The sequence below is a fragment of the Podarcis bocagei genome (genome assembly GCF_964188305.1).
Source record: "Podarcis bocagei genome assembly, chromosome: 1".
Classification (NCBI taxonomy): Eukaryota; Metazoa; Chordata; class Lepidosauria; order Squamata; family Lacertidae; genus Podarcis; species Podarcis bocagei.
The window spans coordinates 13,088,060-13,114,007 of record NC_138125.1 but is presented as its reverse complement, the minus strand read 5'-3'; the positions used below and the strand labels follow the sequence as shown (position 1 = coordinate 13,114,007).

At 47.6% G+C, this 25,948-nt stretch overlaps 1 protein-coding gene across 6 annotated transcripts in view; it reads right to left on the bottom strand.

Moving 5' to 3' along the window:
- Window positions 1-25,601, bottom strand: part of CEP170B (centrosomal protein 170B) — an 80,478-nt gene extending 54,877 nt beyond the window's left edge. For 2 of the 6 annotated variants that reach the window (XM_081191045.1, XM_081191049.1), the window contains exons 1-4: window positions 25,123-25,597; window positions 19,514-19,650; window positions 12,297-12,386; window positions 7,436-7,514 (exon numbers count right to left, since the gene is read on the bottom strand). In XM_081191045.1, coding sequence (XP_081047171.1) covers window positions 7,436-7,514; window positions 12,297-12,386; window positions 19,514-19,618 — 274 coding nt within the window. In that variant the 5' untranslated portion in view covers window positions 19,619-19,650; window positions 25,123-25,597. Of the gene's footprint in view, window positions 1-7,435; window positions 7,515-12,296; window positions 12,387-19,513; window positions 19,651-24,560; window positions 24,580-24,806; window positions 24,869-25,122 lie in introns of those variants that run through there. The other 4 variants (XM_081191050.1, XM_081191048.1, XM_081191046.1 and 1 more) reach the window with 4 other exon arrangements.
- Window positions 25,602-25,948: the final 347 nt, after the last annotated feature.

Genomic DNA, 25,948 nt, shown 5'->3' with positions numbered 1-25,948 from the left:
AATAACAAGAATACAAAACTGAAAATGAATGAACTGCAGCTAAAATTTTACGTTTGTTTAGTCCTTCCCCCGCCCACCCCCTGTAATATTCTTGTATTCTTCTCCAGTCTTCGGAGAGTAGCTGGAAGTGGGGAGGCAGAAAAAGGTCCTCCTTTCCTTCCACTCTGCAATTTTTATCTTGAAATCTTAGGCGCAGTACTGCGCCCAGAGCTCAGAAAATGCCCACACTACTGAAACTCCCTATCGCAAAATGTGCCTAGAACAGGCATCCCCGAACTCGGCCCTCCAGCTGTTTTGGGACTACAATTCCCATCATCCCTGACCACTGGTCCTGTTAGCTAGACATGATGGGAGTTGTATTCCCAAAACTGCTGGAGGGCCGAGTTTGGGGATGCCTGGCCTAGAACAATGGGAGTTTCGAACACTGCTGCACAGACCATACGTCCCTGCTTGGTCACTGCTCAGCAGAGGCAGCTAGAAAGTGCACATCCGCCCCCTTGACCGCCATGTTGCCAGACACTGTGGCACACGGGCACTGAGCTGTCCAGCTTCCAGAATCACATGGGTAGGGCAGAGTCGCTGCCAGAGGAATCCTTGGCTGGGCCTGTTCCACTCCGTGCAGGTGAAAGGCAGCACCCTTAAGAGCAAAGAGGGGGAGAGGGGGATGTTTGAGAAACCCAGCTACGGGTGGTCCAGGTTTGCTCAGGTGACAAAAAGGCTTTCCAACCATGTCCTGGGCCCCTCAATCTCTCTCATCGCCAACAAAAACTAATAAAGTAATAGATAAAGAACCTACCCACATGACGCTGACACCAAAACCTCGCACACACACCATGTAAAAATACCAGAGTTTGCTATCTGCCCCGTTCTCTCTCCTCCTCCTCCAGCCTCATACTGTCTGTAATATTACAGTGGTACCTTGGTTCTCAAACTTAATCTGTTCCAGAAGTCCATTCCAAAACCAAAGCGTTCCAAAACCAAGGCACATCTTCCCATAGAAAGTAATGCAAAACGGATTAATCCATTCCAGACTTTTATAAACAACTCTTAAAACAGCAATTTAACATGGATTTTACTATCTAACAAGTCCATTGAACCATAAAATGAAAGCAATAATCAATGTACTACTGTACTATAAAATAGGTAAGACAGTATTGTGGATGATTTAAAAAAAAAAATCTTACCTGCACTGATGATAGCCATTGTTTGGATGGGAGGCTTTTATCCATTTCCGCAGTCACACAATCAGTAGCTGAACTGAGTTCCACACAGTCACAAAAACAAATTAACCGGAAAAGCCTCAAAAATGAAAAATAAATAGCAAAAACAAAAGCACCAAACTAAATCCGTTCCAGAAGTCTGTTTGACTTCCGAAATGTTTGAAAACCAAGGCGCAGCTTCTGATTGGTGCAGGCGCCCCAAAAACAATAGCCGACAGCCGCATTGGACTTTCGGCTTCCAAAAAATGTTCGGAAACCGGAACACTTACTTCTGGGTTTTTGGCGTTTGAGAACCAAGGCATTTGAGAACTGAGGTACTACTGTAGTCCCATTGAATGTAACTGATCTGTAGAAAGGGCTCTATGAACTGAAAGCGGAGATGCTATAAGCATCTGTATTTATCTATCTATCTATCTATTTGGAAGAAAGGAAAGGTTTCCCTGTTTGTCACAATCAAGAGCGGGCTAAAATGAAAATGAAAGTTCAGAGCTCCACCATGAATTGGTGCCCATTGCCCAGACAGGCTCCAGCTTAAAATGGAACATAGGGCTGTATCCTGGGAGCTTTGTGTGCAGGCAGACGATGGAAAAACTGGGATGGAGAGAAATGGGAAGGCAAGGCAGGAACACAAATGAAGCAGCACTGTGCAAAAATGCATCTGCCACACCCAGACACCAGGCTCTGCCTCCGGAGCAATAAGTATAGACGCAGCACAAAAGATTGCCCCGTCAACAGCACAATGAACCGTTTTAAACGGGCAACGTTGACAACAGCTCACATTACAGCTGCACAGAAGAGCTGGCTTGCACTTCCCCGACAGAGGAGGGTGGGAGGTTGTTTGGGAATGTTTGGAACCGCAAGAAAGGATTGTGCATGTTGCTTTTAGAGAGAGGGGAACAGACCAAGGACAAGGGCACAGTTGGGGAAACCCGCCAGTTTTTGTCGCGGCCGGCAGATGCGTCGCCTTCTGCATGAGAACACTGCTGACTCAGGCAATGCGAGCTATAAAGAGCTGAACTAGAAGGGGACAGGCAGAATGCTTTTTGGGAAAATGCCCATCGGGTGGTAGGGAGGGGACGGAGTAAATTGCATCAGGTTGCAGGAATTAGGCATGCAATTTCACCTGCAAAAGATTCCATTTCAGCAAAAGGTTCTCCCCAGCCCTGCAACCACCGCTGCCCTTTCTCTGTCTCTCTCCCTCCGACACAAACACACCACAAGGATCCGAACAAACACCAAGGCCTGCAGAGAGACCCGTGTCTGCTGCCAAGATGCACTGAAATGCCAGCCCCGCCACACTCTATTTGGGAGAGAGAACCTTGCTTTTCCACAAAGCACATTAAAGCGGAATAATGCCCATTTTTGCACTCATCAGAAAACACAGTGTTGAAATGTAGACAAATTTAAGAAAAAATTAAAAAGCCAGAAGTGAGTATGGATCGTGGGGTAATTCAGGAACCTTCTTAAAAATCAATGCCTTGCTAATCAGGAATTTTTTGCCCATTGACCTGATTTTAGCATCAAGGCTGTTTAATGAAAGGAGGTCAATATAAATTAGTGGTGGGTGGGAATAGGCTGGAGGCACAAGTCACACCAGAGAGCTGTTCTGCAACACCACCGTTCATCGTACATATAGCAGGATAAGCTAAGTTTAGCATCCTCCCCTCCCCATTTACTCTCGGTACCAGCATATTATTATTATTATTATTATTATTATTATTATTATTATTATTATTATTATTTTACTATTTTATCAAATTTATAATAATATAAATTCATATATTTATATTTCATTTATTTATATCAGTACGGGCCAGGTGATTTTTCCCCTGTGGTCATACATCCCTCAAAGCCACAACCTGGCGAACAAATCAAAAAAAGGAAAAGGATATGGACCGAAAGAATCTCAGGTGTCATGAACTCGCGTACACCAAATCATCTTCGTGGCCTAATCCCTTATTTTTCTCCCCACCCACCCCACAGTTACAATTCCACCAGAAGGAGGATGGGTTGTTGAAGGATTCTGGGAATTGCAGTACTGCACGGAGAATAGGTTTCTCCTAGCAACTCTCAGCACCCTTAGCAAACTACAGCTCCCAGGGTTCTGTGCGGGAAAACTACGGATGTTTGAAGTGGTATAGGAGAACTTTAAATGCATGAAGCAGACGTGGCCTTAAACTAGGTCAGACTATTTGCTTGTCTAGACCAGTGCTATCCATTCCAGCCTTGCATTTAAGCCTGGTAGCCATAAAGCACTTAGTATCGTTGGACTGGTCATGTTGTGCGCATGCCTGATTATCGTCTTCCAAAGCAACTACAGTGGTACCTCGGTTTAAGAACAGCCCTGTTTACGAACTATTCGGTTTACGAACTCCACAAAACCGGAAGTAGTGTCCCAGTTTGCAAACTTTACCTCACTCTAAGAATGGAATCCAAACGGTGGAAGGGCACCGGCAGCAGGAGGCCACATTAGGGAAAGCACGTCTCAGTTTAAGAACAGCTTTGGTTTAAGAACAGACTTCCGGAATGGATTAAGTTTGTAACCCGAGGTGCCACTGTACTCTATTGCCAACTTTAAAATGGTAAGCGTAATGCTGGTGGTCAACAAAAGAGGTTCAAAGACTCTCGAAAGGCAAATCTATAAAAAAAAAGTAGTATAAACACCGACAACTGGGAAACACTGGCCTGCGAGTGCTCCAGCTGGAGAACAGCCTTTACCAAATGGACTTTGAAGACGCTCAAACTCAGGACGAAAGGGAGAAACGTGCTAAGAGGAAGTCATGCTTGGCAAAACTTCACCGTAATCAACTCCCTCCCGGAAACCTATGTCCCCACTGTGGAAGGACGTGTGGATCCAGAATTGGCCTCCACAGTCACTTATGGACTCACTGTTAAGACCAGGTTCATGGAAGACAATCTTACTCAGCTACGAGTGATCACTAAAGAAGAAGAAGAGTATCGCAAGCAGGCAATGAAGAGCTGGAAGCAGAAAAATGAGGGGACCATGCCAAGCACGGAAACCTAGCATGTGCCAGAGGTGAAAGGTCCTCTCAGCCATGCCCTTCCTAGCTCTCTCCATCCCTTTCTATCAACTTGCTCCAGTCTCAGCTAGAGTTAAAAACTCAAATACAGTACGTAATCACCAAATGGCACCTTAAACCTAAATTGCGGTTGCAGCAATGGAATGTCCAGGTGTTGTTTTTTTCCCAATGGGAATGATGATGATTCCTTTCATTTCTATAGCACTTTATATTTTAAAGAACAAATCTCAAAGCGGGTCATTATACATTAAAACATCAAACTATCCAGAATTCAAGGAAATTATTTCAGATCCTTCTCCAAGTGAAGATTTGCTTTTCCCAGTCGCCAACCAGAGATCTCCATGGTCGCAATTGGGCCCATGCCAGTCGCAAAACACACCCGGCTAATTTCTAACACAGGTCCCAGCACACTAGTAGTAATTGCTGCAGGCTTGTAACCTCTGGGGGCTTATTTACAAGGCTGGTCTACTCCAGCTGACAGCAGCTGCCTGGATGCCAGGCAAGAGATCTCTCCTGGCACCTGCTAACCTCAGGTGTGCAGGATTTAACCTGGAACCTTCTTCAGGCAAATCATGGGTTCTGTCACAGAGGAAATGGTCCGTCCACCTGCCAACTGTTATTAAAAATCCTGGCCTGGGGGGACCTAGAGCGCACACAGAAAGCGATCGCAACACTGGTAACTGGCTGAAGATACCAGACAACTGGGAGACGATGCTCCGATGAAGAGGTTAAAAGCCCAGCCTCAAAAGCTTCTGCAGCTCCATCTCACAGATGTTTCCAAAAGAGTTAAGCAATTGCATTCTTTCCCTCTGGAGCTGATGCCAAGTGAATTTTTTTTCAACCGATCCCGGTTTGGGAGGCAGGGATGGAAAGCAAGAGTGCTGTTGTTGCCAATTTAGGGGCATCCAGAGGGAATTCCCCACTGAAGCCAACAAAATCCACTGTTTGGCTTTGCTCAAGGCCAGGATGCAAACATTTTTTCATGTGCCAAATGTCCAAAAACCTCCAAGAGATGTAGGGTGAAATGTAAAGCATGCTCTTCCACGAGAGTCTCAGGGAAAGAACTTTGCTTTCATATCCCGCATTTCATATCCTCAGACTGACCTACATTAACTCACTGTCCAAATACAAACCGCCACAGGCATTGGCGATGGGACAGGATAACTCCCTCAAGTCACACACACACACCCCACCAAGAGGATTCAAACTGCTTTAGTGTCCCCTCGTCCCTCCCATTTCCTTTTCCTTGTGTGTTGTGTCCTTTTAGATCAGCGGTTCTCAACCTGTGGGTCCCCAGATGTTGTTCGACTACAACTCCCATCATTCCTGAGCTCTGACCATGCTAGCTAGGGATGATGGGAGTTGTAGTCCAACATCATCTGGGGACCCACAGGTTGAGAAACGATGTTTTAGATCGTGAGGCTGAGGGCAGGGACCGTCTTAGGACAGACGTTTACAAACTACTACTTACTGGCTACAAATGCTGCAAATTAATAAATGAACCGAGTTATAAATTCTGCAAATAAATATGCATGTTATAAATGCCGCAAATAAATAAACGAGCAAGTTGCTCACAGCAACCCTGTGAAGTACCATACTTTTCCGTGTACAGTGGTGCCTCGCAAGACGAAATTAATTCGTTCCGCAAGTCTCTTCGTCTTGCGGTTTTTTCGTCTTGCGATGCACGGTTTCCCATAGGAATGCATTGAAAATCAATTAATGCGTTCCTAGGGAAACCGCCTTCAGACCAGGTCCGGGGACAGTCTGTCCCCGGACCTTTTCTGAAGGCTGGGGGGGGACAAGGGCTTTTCTTCCCACCCCCAGCATTTTAAAAAACCCTGGGACAGCGGAGGACTTCTCCGCTGTCCGGGGCGATTTAAAAGCCCCTGGGAAGGCAGGCAGGGGGGACAAAGACTTTCGCCCCCCGCCCGCCTTCAGAAGGTGTTCCCGCCCCCCCCACCCCGCTTCGGAGCAGCGTTCCGAAGCGGGGTGGCTGGGGCAGGTGTTCCCGCCCCCCCCCCGCCCGGCTTCGCAGCAGCGCTACGAAGCCCGACGGCTGGGGCAGGTGTTCCCGCCCCCCCACCCCGCTTCGGAGCAGCGTTCCGAAGCGGGGTGGCTGGGGCAGGTGTTCCCGCCCCCCCACCCCGCTTCGGAGCAGCGTTCCGAAGCGGGGTGGCTGGGGCAGGTGTTCCCGCCCCCCCCCACCCCGCTTCGGAGCAGCGCTACGAAGCCCGGCGGCTGGGGCAGGTGTTCCCGCCCCCCGCCCGGCTTCGGAGCAGCGCTACGAAGCTCGGCGGCTGGGGCAGGTGTTCCCGCAGCTTCCCGCTGCCCCCGGACCTCTTTTGAAGCAAGGGGCGGTGGGGAGAAGCAATCTCCCCGCCGCCCCTTGCTTCAAAAGACTAGACCCGCTGTCCCCGGGGCAAGCTTCGTTTTGCGAAGCAAGCCCATAGGGAAATTCGTCTTGCGAGGCAACTCGAAAACGAAAAAACCTTTCGTTTTGCGAGTTTTTCGTCTCGCGAGGCGTTCGTCTTGCGGGGTACCACTGTATAAGACTACGTTTTTTTTCCTTTAAAAATTATGCTAAGAAGTTTGGGTCGTCTTATACATGGATATTGCATAGGGTGGACGTTTGATTGGTTGCTGCCACGGATGTCAACAGTTATTGGGAGTGGTATTGGTTGTTGAGTCAATGGGGGGTGTTGATTGGCTGATGCTGCGGTAATTGAGCGGGTGATTGGCAGCTTCTGTCGGCGAGGGGACAAATGAGAGGCGGGGGGGGGAGCTCAACAACTCTGTGCCATCTGCCCCATTTTCTAAAGTTTGGCTCCCCAAAAATAGGATGCGTCTTATACACGGAAAAGTAGGTTAGACTGAGTGCTAGCAATAGGCCTCAAGGTCACCCCATGAGTTTCACAGATGAATGGAAGTGTGAACCTGGGTCTTCTCAGTCCTAGTCCAACAGTTTAACCACTATACCACACTGCCTCTCCAAAATGAGGCTGCAAGAGAGTGCAATAACCATAAATTTCATTAAGGAGTGCATTAATTTCATTGTACACAGGTTGTACATTGACAATAAAGGTATTATTATTATTATTATTATTATTATTATTATTATTCAGGGAAGGAAGGACGTTGCTAAGTGTCCCACAAAATCCTGCCCAAAAAGGATATCATAGCCGAAACGGATCACATCGTTCAGTCTTAGCGTGATGTACTTCTGGTCTGGAATCCGCACATCATTCACAAAAGTCTGTGGAGAAGGGCAAAACATCATTTAAAAGACTATTGTTGTTGTTGTTGTTGTTGTTAAAATTTGTATGCCACCCTTCATCACAGGGCGGTTCACAACAGAAAAATAAATACAAAATACATAAACAAAACCAGTAACAAACCAATAACCTCCCTCCCACAAACATACCATTTGTGGGCCTGAATATAAGCTTCACTCCCCCCCCCCAAATTCCAACTGTGAAAAGTTAAAGTGCAGCTTAAATTCGTGACCTTACAAAAAATGGCTTTTACGATATCGCTGCTGAAACAGACCTACGGTAAAACGAAATGGGTGTCAGTGCCTGCGGAATTTTAAGGGAACGTCTTATATCCAGGTCAATATCCGGGCCAATACGGTATTTAAAAATCTATAGAATGCTAATGAGTTGAATGCGTGGGGGCAGACAAACGTTTTCACCTAGCATCTAAATATATGCAATGAAGATGCCAGGCGAGCCTCTTTGGGGAGATCATTCCACAAACGGGGGGCCACTGCAGAAAAAGCCCTTTCTCATGTTGCCATCCTCCAGACCTCTCATGGAGGCGGCACATGAAGAAAGGCCTCAGATGATGATTGCAGGGTTTGGGTCAGTTCAATTGCAGAGAGGCGGTCCTTGGGGTATTGCCATTCTGAGCCATTTAAGACTTTATAGGTCAACAGCAACCCTTTGGATTGGGCCTGGAAATTAATTGGCAGCCAATGAGGCATCCTTCGGATGTTATGGACTACAAATCCCATCATCCCTGACCACTGGCTGTGCTGGCTGGAACTGAACAATACCTGGCTAACCGAACACCACACTGACTAACCCTGCCCAGGCAATGCAATAGACACCCTTTACTGCGATTCCTACAGTGACACACACACACACACACACACACACACACACACACACACAAACACTTTATCCGCCTTGAGAGAGATTCAGAGAGATGCAATTGGTTTTTGCCGTATTTATTGAACAATCCATGTGAGGAGAGGCTTTCGGACTATTCACCCAAGCAGAGTACGAATTCTACACATCTGCAGGCAGCCCACGGAAACTCAAAGTGGTTTGGCATCACAGCAAGGAAGAGACTCTGAAATTTGATAAGCTGGCGATGCTAGAGAGCAGCCGCCGTCTAGTAAATGTGTTTGCTCTGAACTTTAGAGCAGAGTGTTCTCAGACGTCGGCCTGGTGAGCTTTCATAAGTCAAGACCTTGGGCTTTTGAAATAAAACCTATTTGAGGCCCCACGGAGATAACAATGACAAAGCAGCTAACACAGACAGTTCAGCTGGGAAGAGGTATGTTCATTCTAAGCCCAAAGGTGGGCAGCACAGGAAAATGGGGAAAGGCCATAAGATCTGTAATAGAGCATAGCCATAGCTGTCAACCATTCCTTATTTGGCGGGAAACTCCGTTATCCCAGCGCTGTGTCCCTTAATTGATGATGTCCCTTAAATTTCCCGGGTTTCAAAGGAAGCAGCTCCTCTCCCTCCCTCCCTCCCTGCCGGCCAGGGAGGAGGGAGGCTCCAGCTGTGTTGCTTGGCTGCATTGCTCACCCAATAAGGAGTCTAAGAACGACTGGGGAGTGGAGCTTGCATGCCTTGTGCCGATCAGATCGGCCACATTGCCTGGGGACTCGCCTTTGCTCAGCGCTTCCCAGCGGAGAGGTGACGGTGGTTTTCCTTGCTGCATCCCCTTTGCTGGGTTGCTGCACTGTGGGAACCACCGCTTGAGGCTTCGTTTGGCTGCTGGCTGGGCTTTCTGCCTTTGGCTCAGAGGGCAAATTCAACCATCGGCACTGGTCTAACCGTGGCCCCTGCCCGCTGTGTGGACCAGAATGAAACCACACAGACTGCATTCTGGGGACCAGACATTCAGTTCTGTTTTGTATCCTCGACATAGCCCTTTCCAATTAGGCCAGCCAAATGGATCTGCCGCTAGCCAAGGCCAACTAATTGGAGCCAGCCTGGCAAACGCCCGGGGTGCCAAATTCCCAGGGGTACCTAAGCTCCGTTGTGCAAATGTCTTGTAGAGAGAAAGTTATGGCCTGTACTTCTGAAGGACAAGCACAGAGGAAGCTGGGCAGTTCCTTGGGCTGGATAAGATCCTTCTCCTCCTCCTCTGCTTTGCATAGCTTGTAAAAGCTTGCGGAATTCAGATTTCTTTCCCTTGTCATTTTCACGCAGCGGCAGCTTGTGGCTGCTGGATTAGTTGGGGGTGCAAAGAGGGCACAGAGACAGGTCTGAGTTGCTCTGCTTTTGTCTCCCATGCCAAGGGCCAGAAAGAGAAGCCTAGGCAGCCACATTTGACCCCTGAGGTTTTTCACCCAAGGCACTACTGGAGGTCTGCTGCAAAGACAGCTTCCGAGCCCCTGCCCTGAACCTAAGGTACAAAGCCGCTCTGCTCAGTCAAGGGTGTGCACGTGCAAAGAAACAAATGCCTTCTCTCCACCCTTAAAATGCAAATACATTGCAAACATGTGCTGGCACGCTGGAAAAGCCAAGCCACGTACAGCTGCACTTGGATTTGGAAATCCAGAGCACAAGCAATCTTTTGCAGATGGGACTCGCACAGCAAACAGAGACAGGAAATTATGTGCCGCCGTATGTTGCCACAGCGACAGCACAGATATAAAACAGTGGGGCTCGCACAAGGTGAAGAAGGGGGTTTGGGGAGCCAAAAGAGAGAGCTCTGTGCACCAGGACATATCTGAAATCATTTAAAATCATTTCACTATGCGCCTTGTGCAAGGTACATCTTTTATGCAAGCTAAGGCCTGTTGCAGACATCAATAACTCTGCTTGGTGGATCCCTTACCTACAGAGAGGAGATCTCATGGGCTCAAACACTCTGTCCTGCTTCCTTCCTCTCTTTCTTCTTTCTACCCCATCCCCTTTCATTCTTGAAGCTAACCATGGGGCAGCGTGGTTTTGCTATAACCACGGTTGTGCTCCCAATCTCAATTTGAAACAATGCTTCAGAAGTGGAATTCTGCTTTAGAAGTGTTAGGCCAGGGTTTCCCAAACTTGGGGCTCCAGCTGTTATTGGACTACAACTCCCATCATTCCTGCCAGCTAGGGATGATGGGAGTTGTAGTCCAAAAAAAGCTGGAGACCCAAGTTAAAGAGCTGCCATATTCATCTAGCCCCAGCAACAAGGTCTAACCCAGGGATGGGGAACTTCTAGCCTTCCAGATGTTGTTGGACCCCAACCGATTATGGGAGATGGCGTTGATGTCCAGATCTGTACATGCGGTAGAATACAGGGGCAGAGTAGCTCGGAGATTGTCAACCTGGGAGATAGTCATGCATGAGTCAGTGGTTCTGCATGTATCTCTCTTTATGAAATACTTGTATTTCCAGTACACAGTCACATTGACTGAGTTCCTCTTACTTACAGGATCTGTAAAGTCACATTCCTTCTCAGCAAGAAGCTCAGCCCTCAGTTCTTTCATTTGATGCCATTGAAAAATTTTCAAAGCTCATTTCTCCGAAAAGCTTTTTTTTTTTAAGTGTTTATTTAGTTTTCAAAAGTTTATATACTTTACCACCAACAATACCTCTGATTTATCCATGGTTTCTCTGAAAAGTTGTCTACTTTTATTTCAGAGGTCAGGTCTTATTTCTTTAGCGATAAAAACTTCCAAATGTTTTCTGATGGAATTACTCCCTTTCTAACAGCCCATTTTTTTAAAAAAATGCTGCTGTTTATTTTATTGCAGGCAAACTCCGGCCCTCCAGATGTTTGGGACTACAATTCCCATCATCCCTGACCACTGGTCCTGTTAGCTAGGGATGATGGGAATTGTAGTCCCAAACATCTGGAGGGCCGGAGTTTGCCTATGCCTGTTTTATTGCTTACCAGCAGGCGCAGATGCTCCATAGAAAACTATGCACACAGAGAGGGATAAGCAGTATTCAACAAACCTATTTTGCTACTATTAGGGCTTGAGCAATGGCATCTGCTCCAGAGGGTTGTGAGTAAACCTAGGACATATTTAGGCTGCATACAAGGGGAACAGAGGGAGGGAACCGCATCGCATAAGGAGAAATCCTTGTGCCAGCAGAACATTCACCTTAGCAGCACATTGAATGCAACCCAAAACTTTCTACTAAAATTACAAATGAAGCTGCCGGTAAGGCCAAATACCTTAATACAAGGCGAGTCGTAATACAGATAGATAGAATTTAATTTGGACAACAGAAATACCTGAAATACATCAATTGGGAACATAAGAAGAAGAGCTCTGCTGGATCAGTTGAAGGGCAGTATCCTGTTTTCACTGAAGTCAACCAGATGCCTATAAGAAGCCTGCATGCAGATGGTCCTCTGACCTGATCCAGCAAGCTCTTCTTAAGTTCTACAGCAGAAGATGCAACTCGGAAGTCTTGTTTCAATGCACGAGAAAGCAGAACAACCCTTGCCAGCATTGCTACCAGTCAAAATGTCTTTCAGGCCTTTGCGGACCTTCCATAACAGGAGGAGGAGAAGGAGGAGAAAAACTGAATGTCTGGCAGATCCAGCCAAAGACTATGAAGCATCTATGGAGGTACAGCTGGGGCTGGCCTATCCATTATACCCAGGGGTTCCACCAAAATAGGCTCACTATCTTTCCATGATTAGCACCAACCCTACAGACTTTGCGCTGAGATGCTTCAATAGCCTTCAGCACATAGGTCTCTGAAGCGCTCCCAGCAAAGCAAAATGGAAACGCACAGCCAAACACCAGCAGTAATGAAGCCGTCCCACCCAGCAGCCGACTCCCTTACTTACCCCATTTAAGCTTCCCAAATCCTTCACCCAGTGCTCATCTTTCTCCTTGTCGTAGTTGATGACGGCATGTTGCTTATCCACACTGCGAGACTGGGGGAAGGAAGGCAGAGTTTTGTTTTAATAATATTTAATTTTATTTTTTTACCAACAACCAAAACACAAACAGTGGAACCCCCCCCCCCAGGTGTCTGATACACTGGGTATACATAATCAATAATAACGTATTCAAATCAACCATATGTACAATTCTATATACCTTTAACACTCCTCCCTCCACAAGGTTTATTTTAACTTTTAACATTTTAATTGCCCCAAATTGTTCAAACCTACCCAAATAATTCAATATCTTCTCAAACCAATCCTCCTCCTTCTCACTGACCTTAAACCCTTTCATTTTATGCATCTTCACAGTTAGATATTCTAAGATTATAATATTTTTCAATTTTTTTCCTCCATTGGTTCACCCCTAGCGGAAGGGGGTACATCATCAATTGCATATCATTTCCAGACTGGAAAACAACAGCAGCAAATGCCAATCGTATTCGCTGAATCCATTCTGGAGAAAGGGCAAATAAGAGAGCACAGGTAATTTCTGCTCCCATTGACAACATCCCTAGTCCAGAGTTTTAACACCTCATCTGCATCTGTCTAAGAACAAGGCTACATCAAAACAAAACAAATGTCAAAAAGCAGAGCCATGTTACTTAATTGTGTGTTTTAGGGGGAATTCACACTTCACAGCACATAGCAGCCCCCGGTGCACACAAAGGACTTTGTATAAATTCCTAACATGAGAACTTGCAGCTTCTAATTTGCGCAGGGTAAACATTGACACAATCTGCACCCTGCCGACCCTCTCTAAATAAATGGACAGAAACAGGAAGTTAGTCAAAGCCGCTATGCATGTTTTCTTCTAATAGGGCACTCCTTGAATGTGCAATTAAAGCTTCGCAGATGCTGAGCAAGTGTTTCTACTGTATTTTTCGCTCTATAGGACGCACCAGACCACAAGACGCACCTAGTTTTTGGAGGAGGAAAACAAGAAAAAAAAAATCTGAATCTCAGAAGCCAGAACAGCAAGAGGGATCGCTGCGCAGTGAAAGCAGCAATCCCTCTTGCTGTTCTGGCTTCTGGGATAGCTGCGCAGCCTGCATTCACTCCATAAGACACACACACATTTCCCCTTAATTTTTAGGAGAGAAAAAGTGAGTCTTATAGAGCAAAAAATACGGTATTTCTCTGCCGCAACCCAGAAGCAAGACCAAGGCCCCAGCACCATCACCACTCAGCAAACTGACAGGATGGGGAAAATGGATGCAAGGAAGGTTTGTTAGGCATGCAAAAGCCCTGAATACAGGAACATAAGAGCCTGCTGGATCAGGCCAATGGCCTATCTGGTTTGCCAGGATCCTGTTCTCACAACAGCCAAGCAGGTGCCTGTGAAAAGCCTGCAAGGTAGACATTAACACAACCGCACTCTCCCCACTTGCGATTCCCAGAAACTAGTATTCGGAGCCACAATGCCTCCGACAGTGGAGATAGCCAAAGGAACAGAAGTTGTTAAGTGATGCAGAGCTCCTTTCCATAAACATTATGGGACACTGTCTGCCCTCTAGCCTAGCTATCTGTCTCATCCAGCATGCTGCTACGGTGGCATGGGAAGCACAGGTTTAGCTGCCAACTGTGTCCCTCCAGGCCCCTATTTGGCCAGCGTTAGAAATTAGCTAGGTGCCAGGCGTGTTTTTGCGGCAGGCACAGGTCCAATTGCGACCAAGTGGAGATCTCTGGATGCCAGGCTGGCAACTGGGGAAAGCAAAATGTCACGTAGAGGAGGATCTGAATTATTTTCCTTGAAGTTTGAATTTGTTTTATTCTGGACTGTTCTATTTGATGTTTTAATGTGTTGTCAACCACATTGACAGTGGTTTTTGACCAGTGTGCCATGCCACCCTGGGGTGCCTTGAATGATGGTCAGGGGCACTGCAGGCAACACTGGCCTCTGTCCCTGTTTCCTTCCCTCCCTCCTCTGATGCCCTCTCGCATCTCTGCCACCCAAAGGCTTGGACAGCTGTTTGTTGCAGCAGCCCTGGCTACAAGTTCCCCAGGCGAATGGTGCCTGTGGGGCTGGCTGGGGGGTGCTTCCCAGGCCCCTGTGGGGCAGTAAGTGGAGGCACCTCTCTTTGGGGGGAGGAGGGTGCAGCTCAGAGACCAGGGGCAACAGCCGCTGCTGCTGCCCAGAGGACTCCCAAGGGAGGGTGTTCGAAAAGGAGTGAAGGGCTACCAGCCCTGCAGGCAAGGGGTAACCTATTTTGTTCAAGTTGGTGCCTATGGTGGTAGCAAACTCCACAGTTTAACTATGCGCTGTGTGAAGAAGCCGTTCCTCACCTGCCCTGAACCTCCCGCCACAACAAACAATACAAGCAACACGAAGACCAGTATACTAGATACCACTGCAATTCTTATTGCATGATACACATGATTTAGTACAACAAAAACACAATGTGTAAACTTGTAAATATCCTCATGACCACTGCTCCATGTGCATTTTTCTAATCTATGGGTTGTGCTGAAGAAGATTCCAGCGAAACAGTCAGATTATCCGGGATCACTGTCCTACGTTGTTATTCACTTACTACTTCAGCACCATGAACGCCTAAAAAAAGTTTTACCGTTTAGCCCACAGGATAGCATCTATTATTTTGTTTCAACCATAGACTTATTATACTTCTACAGACTTTCAAAGATTGACAGACGTGTGTTCATTTATTTCAAATATATTAGAGAATTTACAAGTGTACACATTGTGTTCTTGTTGTACTAAATCATGTATATCATGCAAAAAGAATTGCAGTGCTATCTAGTACAGTGGTACCTCGCAAGACGAAAAACTTGCAAGACGAAAGAGTTTTTCGTTTTTTGAGTTGCTTCGCAAGACGAATTTCCCTATGGGCTTGCTTCGCAAGACGAAAACGTCTTGCAAGTTTGTTTCCTTTTTCTTAAAACCCAGGGTGCATTGCTTGGAGAGGTGCAGTTGCGACTTGGCTGTGCTTCACAAGACGAAAAATTCGCAAGACGAAAAAACTCGCAGAACGAATTAATTTCGTCTTGCGAGGCACCACTGTATACTGGTCTTCGGGTTAATTGTATTGCTTGTTGCGTCAAGTTTGCAACACAGGGGTTTGTTGTTCTGAACCTCCTGCCATTCAGTTTCACCGGACGGCTGCGAGCTGTAGAATTACGAGAGAGGGAGAGGAACGCCCCTCTGTCCTCTTTCTCTACACACATTTTACACCCTTCTGTAATTGTCGTGAGTTATCTTCACCATCAAAAGAAAGCTACTATCAGCTGAAAAAACTACACCTTAAAGGCAGAAAGTGTGCATTATGGGCAGTGGGTGTCAAAACCCTACGATGTTTCCCAGAGAAGCTGAGGGGAATGTGCCGACATGAATGAATATGATTTTACACTGACTCGTAGCCTTGGTTTCTTGTGCAATTCATAGAAACGGAAGGAGTTGCCTTACTCCAGGAAATACTATTTGCCCCTCCAGGCCAGGATCTCTCAGTATTGCGTCCTGGTTCTCAAAGGTCACAGGGAGATGTCTTTCACATGCTCCACGGTCCTTCAACGGGGGACTTACTTCTGAGTAGGCCTGGTTAGGACTGTGCTGTAAGAGCACTAACACTTGACAAAACATATAAAACCAAATACAAAGCTATCATTTCATGCCAGCTGGTGCTTCTCAAAAAGGCGCTGCAGTCGTTTAGGAATGGATGTGGCATTTGATGAATTGCATCCCCTCCAAATCTACTGCTTAAAGGGTAAGTTATCTATATTTCATTGGGCAATTAATTGCATGGGATGTGCTATTCCAAACATAAACAAGGAAGCAAAGCAAGGAGGTGGATGTAGCGTCTCCAACTGCTGCAACCTGCCTTGAGACTTTAGAGCGAGAATGATAGGTAATAATTTGAAATAAATGGGTTTTTTTACGTACAATGGCACAGATCGTTCTTCTGGATGAAAAGTGGGGGGGGCACACAGTTCCCTTGTGCTCAAAAAAATATGCATATATGCAGACATATTTCTCTATCAGTCAACAGGTTGCCCACTGAAAAAAGTCCAACTTATATCGCTCCTTTTCCCCCTTTGTGCCGTCAATCATGGCTCACGGATAGGATAAGGGCTTTGGGGGCAATTTTATTAATTTATTCATTTCATGCCATGTCATGTCATTTCTATCCCACCTTTTACTCCAAGGAGTTCCCCTTCCACTTCCTCATTTAATCCTCCACAACAACCCTGACAGGTTGGTTAGGCTGAGAGGCAGTGACTGCCCCGAGGTCACTCATCAAGCACAATGGCGAAGTGGGGGATTTGAACCCTGGTCTTCCAGTCTGATGCCCTAACCAATGACCCTGGGATGCTCCCATACCTGTCAGCTGCAGCACAGGTGGCATCAAAGCATCCTAGTGCATTTGGGTAATTTTAATCTTTGGAATCTTTTAATCTTTAATCTCTGGGAGAAGAGCTTCTGCTTAGCATTCTATGCAAAAGGCGGCAGGTTCAATTTCGCCAGGTAGGGATGGGAAATATTCATTGCCTGAAACTCTGGAGAGCCTCTGCCAGTCAGTGCAGACAACACTAAGCTATATGGACAAAGTAGGAGGACACAGTATAAAGCCCTTACCCGAATACTTAACTTCTGCATCAGAATATTCCTATCCTGCCTTTTGAACACCAATTTCAAAATCCAAATAGCCATTAAAACAAATTTGCAAAACGAAAACACAAAAACAGAAGCAGGACATAAAACAACCCATTTGTTAAGCGGCTTCTAACATGCACCTAACCTTCAATTCCTCTTGCAGCATACAAACTTTCCACACACACGCTCTTTGGGCATCATTATACTCTTGTTCACTGGATCCCTAATAAATGCAAGACATGCAGCTTCAGTCCTGTGCAGTTCCATTGGTTTCAATGAGGCTTACTCCCTAGTAAGCCTGTTTAGGGTAAGCCTACAGCACCTACAGACAATTTGAGGGAGACCTGCCTATCCCCTCCACAGAACTTCTGGCACCCATGACTTGATCTTTTGGCACAAGCACACAAGCCCGGAACACTGAGTGGACATGTGCGATCTCTGCAAGTCTGGGAGCATTTCCAAATCTAAATACAACACTCAAAGCAGACACCCCATTGCATTTCTGGCACACAAAGAGTGGCAGAATTCAGCCTGCAACAGGCGCTAAGCACCTACCCTCCCCCAGGAAAAGAGCAAATGCATGCTGTTTTCCCCTAAATATTCTAATCACAACCTGAAATTCAGCAATACATGCTTCTTAATCCTCACAAATATTTTAAGTATTTCCAAGCCGTAAAGTAGGCCCAGAAGGTTTCCTGAAAGATTAAACTTTTTTTCCCCAACAGCAAAATTTATTTAAATACCCAAGCTTCGAGACTACCACCTTCTCCAGGCTCCATATTTCCCCCAGCGACCTATCTAAATTCATGGATGAAATCAAAGCAAAACATGGGTTACGTACAGAATGTATGCAGAAGAACGATGCTGAGCACCCACTTACAAATGCTTCTTTTTTTTAAGCTACACATGCAAGTTGGGATGCTTGCTTGGATGAATGGAACAGTTATAAAGATGAATGAAGAAGTGCTGAATCAACTGAATGGTGTTAATCCATTCATTCTTATACTGTCCCGTCTTCCAAAGGAGCTCATCAAAGGCCCTTCTTCAACACACACAGAGAATTTATCCTAACAAACCTATGGGGTAGATTAGGCTGAATGACAGCAAGCAGCCCAACATCACATAATAAGCTGAGCATCTGAGAGGGGATTTGAACTTGGCTGCCCCCATTCGAAGTGCAACACTCAAACCACCACATCACGCCAGAAATCACAATTTCTGTACTCTTTCACTGCTGATTCACACAAGGTTTCCCTCAAGGTTTTCTTTCTAGGAGTTTTGATCACTGGGAAAATACATTAGTTGGTGATATATCGTGAAGCTGAAAACCAGCTATCGCCCAGCCCCAGTCCTGCTGCACAAAAATCCATGTCTGGTTACACTCTCTGCCTTCCACGCACCTTCCTCTATTTTGAGCTTCCTATATAGGCACCTGGTTGGCCACGCGAGAATTGGATGATATGCCATCGGCCTGATCTAGTTGGTTCTTCCTGGTGCTCAGCATAATTTATCCTAATTTATTATTTATTGTATTTATGAATCTCACCCTTCCTCCAACAGAGCCCAGGGGCAGGGTATGAAAAAAGATAAAGAACCAGTGATTTAAACAAATACAGAACTGAAATATTCATAAGAAGAACCTTCGCTTGCGGGGGGGGGGGGGCGTGTATTTTGCTACCACTGTAGAACCATCAAGTCACAAATCCTTGTCGATCTACTTCTGGTTGCCCAGAGATCTACCCATAAATCCTAATCTACCTTTTGCTAATCTAACTCATGAGTTTTACTAAGGCGCCTCAGGCAGATTCCTAGTCAATCAGTCTTACTATTTATCCCCTGCTGAAATATGGGGATAATGTTTAATTATTTATATTGTAAGAAAATTTATAAACCTCCAGCTCTCTCTCTCACACACACATACATGTATATGTATGTATGTATATATGTATATATTGTGGTGCTATACAAAACAACCATCAAAATAAAAAAGTTAAATAAAATGTAAAAAATACAGAGCAAACAACCACTCCTGGATCAATTCTGTAAAAACTCTCAAAGAAATGAAAAGAAAGAAAAAAACATTTTCAGCAGGTGATAAAATACCAGGATTGTAGGTGCCAAGCTAATTCCAACAGGAACAAATCACTGGTGTCACCATGCTAAAAGTCTTTGTCCGTATAGAAATAGAGCAACTACGAATACCACCAAATTTTGAGCACTCAGATACGCTCTGTACATAGACCCATAGCATTTTCAGTTTGGGGGCACATGCTAAGTTCTACTATTGCATTTGGAGTCTCAAGAAAAATCCGTATTTGAAGCACTCACACTACTTCAACAGTAAAGTCAGGACCCTTAGCAAACTAAAGTTCCCGAGGTCTCCAGAACTGTTAAAAAGTGTGTACTACAAGTGTTCTAAATGTATGAGGGGGGGTTGTGTGTCCTTGCTCTTTTTCAGAGATAAAACCCAAGTTGTGCTAATTATGAGAACGAAGGCATAATCACTTACCTGGAGCATCAGCTCACAGTCTTCTCTGCCAACAAATATCATCTCCCGAGGGAGCCGGTGGCGAATGCCTGCACTGCTCACCAGAAACCATGACGTCACACTCATTTTGGTGTTTGGCACTTCAACTTTTCACCATCCTAGATGAAAGAGAGAAAAAAGTTCCAGGGAAAAAATGTGGACCAACAAAGGCAAACAAACCATGTCAAGTGTTAGGAGCACAAAAAGCATGACCACTAATTCCTTTACCACAGCATATGAGAGCAGATTTCAAGATCTACTTTGCTTTTTACTAATACGCAGATATCTATCAACTGGAGCATGCATTTAGGATTAAAGCATCCTGAGCCCAGGAATTTGTTGTGGGTACCAAAACTGAACCGAGATCACAGTCACAAAAACCCGCTCCTGGTTAGATATTTTGATATTGCCATTGTTAAATAACTGGGAGTCAGAAATCCCTGCGGATCTACTTCAAAATCACCCAGAGATGCACCAACCGTACAGATCCTAATGCACCCTTTGCCCACCTCTGGTCCCCCAGGTGCAGGTGTGCAGAACTTTGGAGCTGCAGTTCGGCAACATTTGAGATCCAGATATTCCCTAGCCCCATTCTTTGCTGACCAAGACCAGTTCTCCAAGGTTTCAGACCAGGGAGTTTCCCAACCTGGAAATGCTCGAGAAGGAACCTGGGACTTTCTGTGGGCAAAGCAAATGTTCTACCACTGAGCCAGGGAGCCTCCCAACTCTGGTAGTTCACAGAGTTATTATAAAAGGGAAATGGAGAAAATATCCACCCAAAGCCAACCAGGAAGACAAACAAAGGTTTGCTGAATTTATAAACCACTTCCCACAACAAAAAGTCCTGAAAAGCAAGACTTTTTACAGCAAGAATAAAAAGCCTATTAAAAACACAGAACAAAAAGATCCACTCACTGGTGATGTCCGATTGCCGAGGAAAACAAAAACAGACTTTGCCTGGCACTGAAACATGGCAAAGTTGGCACCAGGAGGGCCTCTCCAAGGAGAGTATCAGTGGTGGGCAGAAAAGGCCCCTTCTCTCATCACCATCCTCAGAGGTGACACATGAAAAAGGGCTTCCGATGACAATCTCAAAGCCCAGTTCAGTATGGGCCAAAGCCCACCAGACATCAAGCCTGGAATCATGCTTAAAAGCCCTTGAGCTTGGGTCTTGAACACCTTATAGCAGTAGTTTTCAACCAGTGTGCCTTGAATGATGGTCAGCAGTGCCACGGGCAACCCGGGCCTCTGTCCCTCTTTCCTTCCCTCCCTCCTCTGATGCCCCCTCGCATCTCTGCCTCCCAAAGGCTTGCACAGCTGTTTGTTGCATCAGCCCTGGCTACAAGCTCCGCAGGCGAATGGTGCCTTCCCAGGCCCCTGTGGGGAAATTTGAGGAGGCACCTCTCTTTGGGGCAGCGGGAGCAGCTCAGAGACCAGGGGCGGCAGCTGCGGCAGCCCAGAGGACTCCCAAGGAGAAGAGAGGAGGCCGAGGGAACACTCCCCAAGGGAGGGTGTTCAAAAAGGGGTGAGGGGCTGCTGACTCCACAGGCAAGGAACGACATAACTGGGCTCCTGAGCCCCGCAGGGGTACCACAGAAAAAATGTAGTTAGTCAAGGGAGCCATGGACTCAAAAAGGTTGAAAACCTCTGCCTTTCTCTTTTTTAAAAGCAGCCTTTCTCTTGGCCACGCTGAACTTTCAGTGCTAGGAGGATTTACATGCACAAAGCATCCAAGAAGCTGAACACAAAAGGAGAACGGAGGCAAGGAAAACACAGAATGCTCACAGAATTCCGTGCACAACATCCACACACAGAAACAGGCAGAGCAGGTCATACAGAACAAGCCAGTCTATGTCTCTGGGATAGATTAGAGTTGAGTGCCTTCCTTCCTGGTTACCACCTGCGCCTCACCTGGAAGGCCCACTTGATGCTCTAGGGAAAACCATAGTACAGAGAGGCATTTCAAGTTTTGACCTATAACCTGATCCTACACCTTTAACCGCAGACTAACACACAGGAATTCAGCACTCTTCCCACTCCTTATCTCCACACCTGTGGTTAGAGCAAGGATGGAGCACCTGTGATCTCCAGGTGCTGTTGTTGGGCTGCAAGTCCTACCAGCCCCAGCCAGCACAGCCAACAGGTAGGGGTAATGGGAGCTGTAGTCTGATCTCTGGAGGGCCAACCCATCTCATTCTCGGTGAAGACTGTTGGACTGACTGGAGGGAGCTGGGCTCAAACCCCCACTCAGTCATGGAGCTCCTTAGGTGACCTGGAGTTGTCACTAGCTCTTAGCCTAGTGTCGTGGCTCAGTGGCTGAGCATCTGCTTTGCATCCAGAAGGTTGAAGGTTCAATCTCTGGCATCTCCAGGTAGGAATGGTCTCAGTCTGAAACCCCAGAGAGCTGGTGACAGTGTGGGACCAGTGTGGACCAGTGTTCTGACTCACTATAAATCAGCTTCCAATGTTCTGGCTTATAAATGATGGCTCAGCTGGTAGAGCATGAGACTCCTCTTAATCTCCATGTTGGGCAAAAGATTCCTGCGTTGCAGAGGGTTGGACTAGATGATTCTCATGGTCCCTTCAGATTCTATGACTGGCGGAAGAGAGACCCTGTGTGCTGTCCTGAGCAACTTGGGGTGCAGAGTTCAAGGCTTAAAATAAACCCCATTTGTTTATTTCAAAGCACTTATAAACTGCGGAATATTCAAAACCTCTAAGTACGCACAAAAATCCAAACATACGAAAGCAATTTCTAAAGTGTCATAAAAACAGAGATGAAAGACAGACATCTGGTCCAATCTTATGGGTCAGGGAAAAGCAAATATATATATTTTACGTGCAAGATGTCCAAAGCAATTGACGGGTGATGCTTATTTTAAAAGGTAATAAATAGATGTTTCTGTGTGTTAGGCTGCTGTGAAAGTGGGGGGGGGGCGGGGAAATAAGTGTCAAGCCTATTATGTTCCAACTTCCTAGTTTTTATAAATCCCCCCTGTAAGAGTTGGGGCAGGAAATTTAACATATCAAGGGAAAAGGCTGCCTCACCACTGATAGAGGAAGGAAGGTTCTCCTGCATGGAAGATTTCACTTGTAAATTTGCTCCCTTTGCGCCTCACTTAATTCAAAGCAGCTCCCCTCCCATGCCTCTATCTGCATACCATGCAATGTTCAATGACTGAAGTAAGTACACTTTTGAATAAGTACTCTTGTTCGTAGGCTATCCAGCTATTGCTGTCTTAAGGTGCTGGATCTATCTGCTAACGTCCCTTCCTGTTAGGTGGATTCGCAAGACACTACGAATCAAGGGCTGAAGTGAACTAAATTATTGCACCTGCAGAACAGGACTTTCACACCCCACAGTGTTGCAAAATCACGGGGAACCACCAGAGCAAATTTATGGGGCACACAGGGGAGAGAGAGAGAGAGAAGGGGGGCATCCTGTTGCACAAGGACAAATGCTTGCACTGATGCAAGGTTAGCCTTAGCACTACGTTTTCATAGAAATGTAGAGTTGGAAGGTCCTAGACCAACCCCCTGCAATGCTGGATTTTTCATGCAAGTGCTTTGAACATTCACAAAGCACTATGCGAAAGCTAAGTATGAACCTAAGCTCCCTTATGCCACTGGTCCATCTAACTCACTGCATAAATTGACTGGCAGGGTCTCTCCTAGCCTCACCTGAGGATGCGAGGGATGGGTCCTGGGTCCTTCTACATGCCAGTCAGATGCACTGCCCCTGAGCTATATAGCCCTTTCCCGGGAAACTGCTGAAACCCAGGCCTCACACGCTGCATTTTCCCACTCCCTCTTCCAGTGCATGCTAGGAGCTGCAGGGGCATGTTGGCATCTGTTGCTAGGAGGAAGGGAATAAACACTCTGGGCAAGAGCCCCCATTGGCCCACAAAAGCAGACACAAGTCAGAGCAGCGACTGAAGCCTGCAACTCTATTCTCTCTCTCCCCCCCCCCCCCACGTTTTTCATTTTTCTTTTGCTCGGCGGCTGTAGCTTTAATCAGCTCGCCCTAACCCTTAGCAGCAGATTCTGCCACAGCTAATGCTTATTATGGACATTTTGCCAGCAGGAGGGGAAGATTTAAAGGAAAACACACAAGCCAGGCCCACAGATCAAGCCCACCATAAGCCACCTGATTCCTTTTTTTCGTTTTCTTTTTGTTGCAGGCTTTAAAAAAAGAAGAGGAGAAATGAGGAGGAGGAGGAAGGGGTGAGAAGAGGAAAGGGGTTAGTAAATGAAGCGCGTGATTGGGGGAAAAGCATTACAAGAGGAGGAGAACGAGAAAAGACAGCACACATAACAAGCAAGAGGGAGAAAAACCAGCTGCAAAAGATGGTTAGCATTTGGGTTGCCTGGTGCTACCAGATGCCAGTTCAACTGGCTGAGCCAGGCGATTCCTCCCAGATCTTGCCACCATTACAAAGCGACTGCCAGCAGCTATCCACACCCAAGGAAAGGATTGGGGGGGGGGGGAATCCGAAGCTTCGCCACCAGCCCTACCCAAGGTGCAACAATAAAGCTGCCAGCCAGCCAGCCAGCCGGATAAATTTGTCTCTCTTTCGAGGGGTGGGGGAGCATTCAAACCTCCAGGGGGTTGTGGATAGATAAGTCGACTGGAGGGACCCCTTCGTCTCTTTGTTTAGGAAGAAGTCTGGGGCTGCAGCAGGAATCCAAGCTGGCGAGCGGTGTGAATCCCTGGGAAGGGGGGTGGTATTATTTTGGTAGGAAGCTAGCAGGGAGCAGCAGAATCCGGGAGGAGGAAGAGGAAACCTCCAGCTCTATTGATCCCTCGCCGCCAGTCCCTACCCAAAGTGGCCTTCTGCTCTTTTATATACCTCTCTCGTCATTGAGAGATAAAGGGAACCTCCTACCTGCCACGCTGGATGCACTGACATTCCCCCCCCCCCATTATCCAACAGCTGAGACCCCCTCCAAGGCTCCGGGGACCCCATTTGGGAGAGGACTTGGCCACAATCCACCCACAAGCTCCTCGCTTGGCCTCCCCTTGCCTTACCTGGGCTGGGCTCTGTACTTGCTGCACCAGCGGCCATCTCTCAATGACACCTCCCCCATCTGAGATGCTCCCCCTCCTCTGTCCCCAATAGATGCACCCGCTCCCATTCAAAATCTGACCTCAGTAGCAGCAGCAGCAGCAGCAGCAAGCCCACCTCCTTTTGTGTCTGAGAAAGATGGGGAGGGGGGCCTGGCCAAGCTCCACCAATTCTATACACCCCCTCAAAATAAGAATAATAACAATCACCTTCCAAGAGGTCTGCTCTCCATCCCCACCTCCTCTCCCCAGCCCCGATCCTGCAGCAGAGGGAAGCGCGCCTTTCCCTCCTCCTCCCCGCATGCCCGGCTCTCCAACCCCGCAGACAGGCCGGGCTGGCAGGGCGCATCGCAAGGCGGCCAGGTGCTCCCTGCGCCTCCGGAGGCCGCAGGCCAAAGCCCAGCAGGCGCGATCAGCTGTTTCCTGTCTGCGGGGCGGACCTGCGCGCCGGCCTGCCCGCCTTCCCCGAGGGTGGGCTCCGCCTGCCCCGACCACCACCGCCACCCCTGACTCGGCGCAGCCTTACCCGGCGTGGCGGCCCCCGGCTCTCCGCCCTCCAACGCTGCGCCAGGTGCGGGGCGCCCGATCCAAGCCCCAGGGCGCACCGTCAGCCTCCCCTAGCCTCTCCGGATCCGGCGCTGCTGGGCTTCTGCCATGGCCGCGCACCGAGGGATCGTCCTTTCTCTCGCCCCGGGGAGGAGGACACAAGGAGCGCCGCCGCCGCCTGCGCTCACTTGCACAGCAGGTTCCAGACGTCAGGAGGCGGCTCTTCGCTTCCCTCGCCCTCCTCCTCCTCCTCTCTCTCCCTTCCCTCCACCCCTCCCGGTACTCCCAGCCCAGCCCTGCCCTTCCCTCTCGGGCTGCCTCCTCCGACAGCCAAGCCGCCAGGTTAGATCAGGTGACGCCGTCGAGGCTTCTCCGTGGCACAAGCGTCGTGCGCGCCCGTGCGGCCTCGGCGGCTTGGCGCGGGTGGCGGCGGCGGTGGCTTCCCCGTCTCTCCCTCTTCCTCCCTCGGCTGGTGAGGAGTTTGGTTGCGACGGCAGGGCGGGCGGAGCGGAGCCGAGCGCCCCGGGGGCGGGCTCGGCGAGGAGGAGCAGCACGCGGCCGCGTTGCTTTTGCTTCTTTGAGCCCTAAGCGGCGAGACTGGAAGCTGGGGGGGGGGGGGAGAGGTGCCGTTTCTTGCTTTCCAGGAGCGCCAACTTGAATAAAATACTATTCTGCCCCCCCTCCCGCGCATAAGCAACCACATGTCACCGCACTCCCACACTATTTGAATGGCAATAGGCCTGGCCATTAACTTTGGGGGAGCCCAGCCCCTCAAATATTTTATTGGGTGGTGTGAGCGCGAAGGG